Below are 7,774 nucleotides of genomic sequence, written 5' to 3'. Positions count from 1 at the left end.
CCCCCGGTGAGCGGCCCCCACTGCCTCCGCCGCCGCCGGCCGCCGGCCGGCCGCGCGTCCAGGAGAAGATCACCGAGTACTTCAGCAAACAGATCAAGCACATATCAGCGCAGGCGTTCCGGACCATGAAAAAGGAGCTGAGTGGCGCGACGCACGAGCGCGCCGTGCTGCAGCTGCGCGCCGACCTCGACGACGAGCCGGCGCCGCTGGCCGACTGTGATAGCCGCCCTGCGCCGCCGGAGCGCGGCCCGACGCCGCTTCGCTCGCTCAAGAAGCGCAACGGCTTCCACTCGCCCGGCGGCGGCGGCGAGGCGGCGGCGGCCGCCGCCGCCACCACCTCAGCCGCCTGCCGCGCGCCGAGCGAGACGAGCAGCGTCGACTCGGGCCTCGGCAAAGAGCGCTGCAGCGAGCCAGGCACACCGAGCGAACCAGGCTCGGCCGGCGCCGGCGCCGGCGCCAGCGTCGCGCCGCCCGTGCTGCGCTTCCCGGCGCGACACGCGCCGACGCCGGCCGCTGGCGCCGGCGGCGCGCTCAGCTGCTGCCGCTGGCGCGACTGCGGCCACCGGCTAAGTTCGCCCACGCAGCTGCTGGACCACCTACAGACGTGCCATGTGCAGGATCAGCGTGCTGGTGCCGGCCGCTCTCGCCGCTGCCTCTGGCAGGGCTGCAAGGTGTTCGACCGGCCCGGCTCGGCCGCCTGGCTGGAGAGGCACGTGCTCACGCACGGCGGCAGCAAGCCATTCCGCTGCATCGTCAACGGCTGCTCGCAGCGATTCGCCTCGCAGGTGAGCTGGTGTCCACCGCTCCGCGGCGAGGGCTGTGGATGGGAGAGGTCCGGAGTGCTGTGCTGTGCTGTGCTGTCACGCTGGCGGTCGGCCGTTGTAGTATGTTGTGTTGGTGTGTGGCGGCGGAAGTCGGTCGTGGTGGGAGGAGTTTGTTGGACTTTGGCTTTGGGCGTCCGTATGGTGGCGTGCTGTGTCGCACGATGACAGCGAGAGGCACTTATAATCGACGGCCGTGCCGTGCTGTGTCAGATGCAGTCGTTTGTGATGCCGCATCGTATTGTATTGGTATGGAAGGAGACAATTGTGGTTGCCCGATCTTCTAGCTTGTGACAGTGATTGGGCGAATGGCAGTTAGTCCAGGCTCGGAAACAATATATGACGTTTGCATCTTCAGCTACGGGCTCCGCAACATCATCGGTGGCTTGTCTGCAAGTGGCCTTTTTGTGTGCGGCAGCTGTCTTCTGTCATTAAAAATCACCTTGCTGTGGGTAGATTGAGGCAAATGAGTTGGCATTACCTTGCCGCCGACCGATAACTAATCTGATACCAAGTCGTATCGCTGCCTGTTTGCTCCCGCCGCCCTTCGCCCCTGGCAGTCCCGCGCGGACCCTCCCCCCCCCCCCGCATCGGCTGACACCCACCCGCTGGTGACTGGGGGCTGTCGCTGCGACCCCACCGTTATCCGTGCCGGAGGCGGGCTGCCTGGGGAAGGTTCGGGCCGGGCGTGTTCCGTGAATGATCACGTGGTCGGAGACGCTTGTGAGAATAACGGCAGACTGCGCCGAACACGCGAGGCACGTAGCGACAACATGCCAACAAAGAACCCTCAATGATTGCCTTTTCTTAGCTCCCGGCCCTCTGTCATTGGACCGGCTGCGTCGTATGTCCATGAATCCCGATCGACTCTGGAACATCAGCATCGTGGCCTTGTGAACGATTGGGAAGAAGCGCAACAGCCAGACCGCCAGTGAGGCTCCTCGTTAATGTACAAACCGCCGTGTATGTCGGCGTCCTGCCCCTGCCATGACTGACCGGGACAGTGCCACCCGAGCAGCGCTGTGAATGAGTGAATGTGTGATTGCGTGTGTGGGGGGGGGGAGGGGGGACGGTTGCCGTGGCAGCTACACTCCTCGCGTCCGGAAATGGGCCAGGTCCGTTCGGCGCAGCCTCTTCGTCTGGACGGCGAGCCGGCTGACGGAGCGCGTGCCGCCACACCGCGGCAGCTGTGTCGTGGGCGTGTCGTGTTGTGGGCGTGCCCGCTGACCGGCGGACGGGGCGCGTCACCCCGAGGCGCGGCTCGATCGCCGCAGGCCGGCGCCGGGGGCCGGCGGCCGCGCGCCAGTTACTCGACCCCGGGAGTCCCTCCCGCGTCGGCATCGTCTCAACATGACGTCAGACGCCGTCGCCAGCCGACAGCCACCGCCGCCTATTAATGATTCATACTGCAATCGGCGTCCGCACCGGGGTGTGACACCAGTTACGGACACGCAGACGTCACCGGCCGGGGAGTCGGCGCCGTCAACGCCCCTGCGGCCCATTCACTGGACGCAAAACGAAAATAGCAGGATGACAGAGTCCTCCTGGGGACGCGAGTGCGATGCCGGCCCAGCGCCGCGTGCTTCTGGTCGGCCTCCGGTCCACCGTCGTCTTTTGGTCGGCTACGTTGTCTTAAATATATATATATATATATATATATATATATATATATATATATATATATATATATATTGGCACGTCACTGCGCGCGGCACGCGCGCAGTGACGTGCCGTGATCGGCTGCTGGCCATGTGAAAAGCCAACTGAAACCGGGCCATGTCATATGCTTGTCTGAATTTTGACCTTTGCTCGTGGTCGTGCCGGGCGGTGTGTTCTCTCCCACGTGCCAGCTGTGGGGTCTCTGGTGCCCGCCGGCGGGATGGTCACTATTCGGCCCCTGTAAGCGTAGATCCCTCCGCATGGCGTGTTCTTCTGTTTGTCCCTGCGTGGGCTCAGTCTGTCCGTTCTGCTCTGGCCTCTCGTTGCCAGACCAGTCCGCCCGACCCGTCGCGTTACGGGGCGGGTGAACCCGCCGGGTTTGGCAATCAGCTGAGGCGAACGATCTTTGTCAGGGGGTGGGGGTGGGGGGCGGACATGCCAGCTGGTAGCCTGACGGCAGGGGATTTGTCGGCTATTTCACCTAAACACGAATAACACATTGTATACGATATCTGGCATATTGGTGATGTAGGTATATAGCTGTACATGCGTCCATATATAGCTGTACATGTACATATTGGTGATGTACGTACATGCCAGCATAGCTAGGCATGGTGTTATGCGATGTTGCCTTCCGATCAGTCAGTAACTTCATGGAGACCGTGTTTAAGCCTGTGTCAGTTATGCTTGAGTCTACACGAGTCTTCCGACCGGCGCTACCTGCCCTGACCTCCTGAACACAGCCCCGACCTGAGCTCATAACTGGAGCCCATGACCTGATCCCATGACCTGAGCCCATGACCTGATCCCATGACCTGAACCCATGACCTGAGCCCATGACCGGAGCCCATGAGCGGAACCCATGACCTGAGCCCATGACCGGAGCCCATGAGCGGAACCCATGACCTGATCCCATGACCTGAGCCCATGACCTGAGCCCATGACCTGATCCTATGACCTGAGCCCATGACCTGAGCCCATGACCGGAGTCCATAACCGTAACCCATGACCGGAGCCCATAACCAGAGATTGTGACCGGAGTCCTTGATGAGAAGTTCTGAGCAAAGCCCGCCCTCCACCACAGTCGATGCTGGAGCGGCACGTAAACCACCACTTCAACCCGCCGGCGCCGGGGAAAAAGACCGACTCGAGCGTGAAGACGCCGCGCCGCAGCGGCCGGCGCGCCCAGCTCGACCAGCACCCCTACTCCGGTGAGTGACGCGCCGAGCGGTCTGCGGCAGCGGCCGGCGCGCCCAGCTCGACCAGCACCCCTACTCCGGTGAGCGGCGCGCCGAGTGGTCTGCGGCAGCGGCCGGCGGCTCGGGGCTGCCGGCCCCCTCGGCGTCGTGCGACGCCCTCTTCTGGGGCAGGCCTCGGGTCTGGGGACATCGTTCCGGCCCTCTCTTACTCAACTCAGCGAAGAGCCCGACCCTGGACCGAGTGTTGGCCGCATTGGTGCGCCCCTGAGTTTCACTCCAAGGCCGTCATGAGCCTGACTTTGTGCGTCCATTTGACATTTGACAGACCGAGTTTGATCAATGTTATATGATACACCGTGAGTATGGTGTGTGGCGTGGTGTTGGCAGGGCGGTGGAGTTAGCACAGAGTGTGTGCCGTTATGCACTTAGCGATAGTGCGCAATGTGAAACCCCTGCAATATTGACGGGCGACGACCTGGATCGATGTCCCTGAACATGTCCCTGAGCCTGGCATGCCTGACGACACTCTCCCACGTCATCATGTGTGTGTGTGTGCGTGCGTGCGTGTGTGTGTCATTGGAGCGTTACAACACACTCAGTTGCTGAGGCTGTATGGCGTCGCCTGCCTCTCACCCTGGCAAGAAGGGCGGGCATCGCGGATAATCGAACCCCGTTCTCATACATCACCGTGTGCAAACAGTACCTGTCGCGGCTTGCCGTGAATTTTTCCGGTTTGGGTTTTACCACTCCGCTCTCTTAAGCGGCCCTCGGCATCCAGTCTTAAAACCGTTTCGTTGTATTCCGTCGGCCGGTCTTTTTGTTAAGAGCTTTGGCGGTGCACCCTGATCGGGAAGCTCGTCCCGCCATCACGGCTAATGCGCGATGGTGGCGTGGTTTGCCGCTGAACGTTGTGGTATCTAACCTGACGTGACGTAGCGCGACGCGTCGTGACGTGACGTGATGTGGCGTGACGTGGCCTCTGCGTGTGCCGGCAGCTCGCATCTTCGACTTCTGTGACCCGAGCGCCATGGAGCGGCTGCGGTACCAGCTGGTGTCGGCGGACAGCGCGCTGGACAGGCTGCCGGCCATCGCCAGCCGGTCCGTCCAGCTGACGGCCAGGGTCAGTGACCCCGGGGGACGGCCAGTGACCTCTGACCCGCTCCGCCGGCGGGGCACGTGTCGAGGCTCGGCGCGCACCTGTACTGGGTCTCGACGGTGGTGCCGGTGGATAGATCTCTCATGCTTTTGTGAACGGTCATCCCGGTAGGCCAGCTCCGATGACCTAATGAGCTGGCGGCGAACATCCGGACCCGGCGGTGGAACAGACATGACCTGCGTGTCACTCAGGGGACTGGCTGGCAGTCACTGACGTGGAAGGCGTGATAGTACGGGGTGGTATTTGTACGACATAGCCGATCAGCGGGTGGGGCCAGATAGTGCGTCACAGGCCGCGCCAGGCCCCCGGTCCACGCCACTAAGCTGTCATCGGGATGGTGTGCTCACGCCGCGCTCCGGTGGACCACTCACACTGCGTCAGTCAGCAACGTTCAGCGGGACACGCAGGGCCGTTGCCTGGCCAGCTGTTGTGGACGTCTCGCGCGGAGCCGCCTGCCCTGCGGCCTGTGCCGCCAGCTCGGTTCTGTTTTGTCATCTGCCTGCTGTTTCCGCCTGGCTGATCAGATGTATAACCCCGTTGCTGTTCAGCCATGCTGACTCTGCCGTGCCTCTCCTGTCGTCAGCCTTCCGTGCTGTCCTGTTGCGGGCGTGACTGGAGGTGCTTCCCTCTGTTCTCACCTTGCCCTCCGCCGTCGGTATCGGCCCCGGTTGTGATGGTGCTGCCCTCTGTTTGCACCCTGCCCTCCGCCGTCGGTATCGGCCCCCGGTGTGATAGTGCTGCCCTCTGTTTGCACTTGCCCTCCGCCGTCGGTATCGGCGCCGGGTGTGATGGTGCTGCCCTCTGTTCGCACCCTGCGCTCCGCCGTCGGCGTCGGTCCCGAATGTGACGTGCTGCCCTCTGTTACAGGTAACAGCACGCCGGACCCTCACCACGAACAAGCCGGAGGTGCTGGTGCACTGGGAGCCGGCGGATGTGTAAGTCGTCTCTGCGGTCCCTCCCTTGGGCTCTGTGCGGAATTCACGTGCACGTGACCGGTACTGTTTGTTTCCATTGATGGTTTCTGCGTTTAGAATTAGTTGTAACCAAGACTCAGTCGATGCATGTTGGATGGGGGTTTGCAATACCGAATTGCTGGTTCGTTGAATTACAGAAAGCGCACACCTACATGTTGTGGAGGTTCAAATAGATTGTAGCCGTGCTGCGTTATTTTCAGCCTGAGTTATATCTCCGCGCCTCAGTCCGCGCCAGGTGCCCCTCCACCGACACTGTTGGCTCGGTCTGACCACCCCGCCCCTCTGCCGACAGTGTGGAGGACGAGTGGATACCGGCGCACGCCTTCAGGTCGACCCGGCGCGTGCCCTGCAGCCAGCTGCCGGTCGGCGTGTGGGAGCGGCTGGCGCGCGCCGTGGGGCAGCCGCCCACCCGGCGCAAACGCAAGACCTCTTAGCCCCGCCCCGGCGGCCCCCGGCGCTATTACCGAGCCCCCTCCAGGCAGCTGTGCGCCGCCGCCAGCGGACCTCAGTACAAATGGTTGGAATTTAGCGATGTTGTGCGAGCGAGGCGTCACGGCCGGCCGGGGCGTCCCGGCCATCACGTGTTTTTCACCCCGGCCGCCAGGGGCGCTGCCCGGTGGGCCGGAGGAGAGTGACCAGCAATTGCACTGCCAGTAGAAGAGGATGGTCGCTCGCGTGGCGGCATCGGAGGCACGGCGTCTCCAGTCCATTTTTATAGTGTTTTTGTACATAGGCGCACGCCGACAAGCAGACTGTCATGTAGTACAATACCGTCACTGCCCGTACACTGCCAACTCCCCGAGTGCCATTGGCGGGCGGCCGCGGCAGGCCGGCGTCCGATCTCGCGCTGTCCCGGGACGTCGCGTCGGCGCGGCTGCGCCCACTGTCACCTGCCAGACGATCTCGTGTTGTTCCGTCGCAAATCGGTCCGTGCGTGGCGCACACCGCCGCCGGCGCGCGCCACGACGGCGGCGGCGCTTCCGCTCAGACAGGTGGCGCCGCGCGGCGGCGGGCCGGCGAACTACTGTCGCGCTCCGAGGCCTCACTCCTAGTCAGTCCATCAGTCCATACGCATCAGGCTGCGTCAACCATAACTCCGCGGCGCGTGACAGGTGCGTGCGCGTGCGCGTGCGCGTGCGTGCGCGTACGTGTGCGTGCGCGTGCGTGTGTGCGTGTGCGCGCGTGCGGGTGCGTGTGCTTGTGTGTATGCGTGTGCGCGTGCGTGCGCGCGCGCGCGTGCGTGTGTGCGTGCGTGCGAGCGTGCGTGCGCGTATGTGCGTGTGTGTGTGCGTGTGTGTGTGTGCGTGTCTGCCTGCCGGGCGTCTGGCAGTGCGTCTGTCACGCCGCAGGTTTGAGTTGTCTGTGTGCACGCTGTTGTGTTTTAGTTGAGCCGGGAGCGGATCGGTCTCGGGAGAGCTGAGGGGGGGGGGGGGGTAGGGGAGCGCCGCCAGGCAGCCAGAGCGGCGGCGTTCAGCTGGCCCGTGTCCCCATGTCCACTGTCTTCCGGTCATAGCTGGCCCAACCGTGTGTGTGTGTGCGTGAATGGGTGGTTGGTTGATTGATTCAAGCCGAGTGACTGCGATATCCCGGAGCGAACCGATCACTGTCCGACCGCTGCCAGCTGTCACGGGACTGCAGGACACGGACGCGTCCGCCGCGCCCTGCCTTCAACATCCACACATCTCGCACCCATCCCATGTGCGTGTTTATCCTCTTCCTCACATTCTATCGACAACGAAATACCTCACACTGATTCCGCGCGTCTTTCACTTTTGTGGTGCGTACAGCTCCCACTGCCTTTGATTGGTTTTACCAAAATGTATGTCAGAAATCCTTACCTCAAGTTGCGTTTCTACAAACAAGACCTTTACGTGATTTTCGTATGTTGGGGATTTTGTTGCTTGTAACGGCGCTTGCTTGGTCTGAAGTAGTAACACCTGGAAAATTGTCGTTGGTAAGCCGTCT

General features: G+C 62.6%; 1 protein-coding gene across 1 annotated transcript; it reads left to right on the top strand.

Moving 5' to 3' along the window:
* The first annotated feature begins 125 nt into the window (after positions 1-125).
* On the top strand, positions 126-6,922 carry LOC119108255 (zinc finger protein jing homolog). The gene is made up of 6 exons (XM_037231835.1): positions 126-146; positions 663-785; positions 3,565-3,691; positions 4,675-4,799; positions 5,703-5,770; positions 6,102-6,922. The coding sequence occupies exons 1-6, from the start codon at positions 126-128 to the stop codon at positions 6,241-6,243; spliced, it is 606 nt and encodes a 201-aa protein (XP_037087730.1). The 3' UTR covers positions 6,244-6,922.
* The last annotated feature ends 852 nt before the right edge of the window (positions 6,923-7,774 follow it).

Source organism: Pollicipes pollicipes, unplaced genomic scaffold (assembly GCF_011947565.3).
Source record: "Pollicipes pollicipes isolate AB1234 unplaced genomic scaffold, Ppol_2.1 Scaffold_6686;HRSCAF=7923_pilon_pilon_pilon, whole genome shotgun sequence".
Classification (NCBI taxonomy): domain Eukaryota; kingdom Metazoa; phylum Arthropoda; class Thecostraca; order Pollicipedomorpha; family Pollicipedidae; genus Pollicipes; species Pollicipes pollicipes.
The sequence above is the reverse complement of the archived record's forward strand: the minus strand, read 5'-3'. Positions and strand labels throughout refer to the sequence as shown.

Coding starts and splice junctions, on each gene's coding strand:
- LOC119108255 (XM_037231835.1), top strand. CDS start 126: ATGAAAAAGGAGCTGAGTGGC. Junction 3,692..4,674: donor CGACCAGCACCCCTACTCCG/GTGAGTGACGCG, acceptor GTGTGCCGGCAG/CTCGCATCTTCGACTTCTGT. Junction 4,800..5,702: donor CCGTCCAGCTGACGGCCAGG/GTCAGTGACCCC, acceptor CCTCTGTTACAG/GTAACAGCACGCCGGACCCT.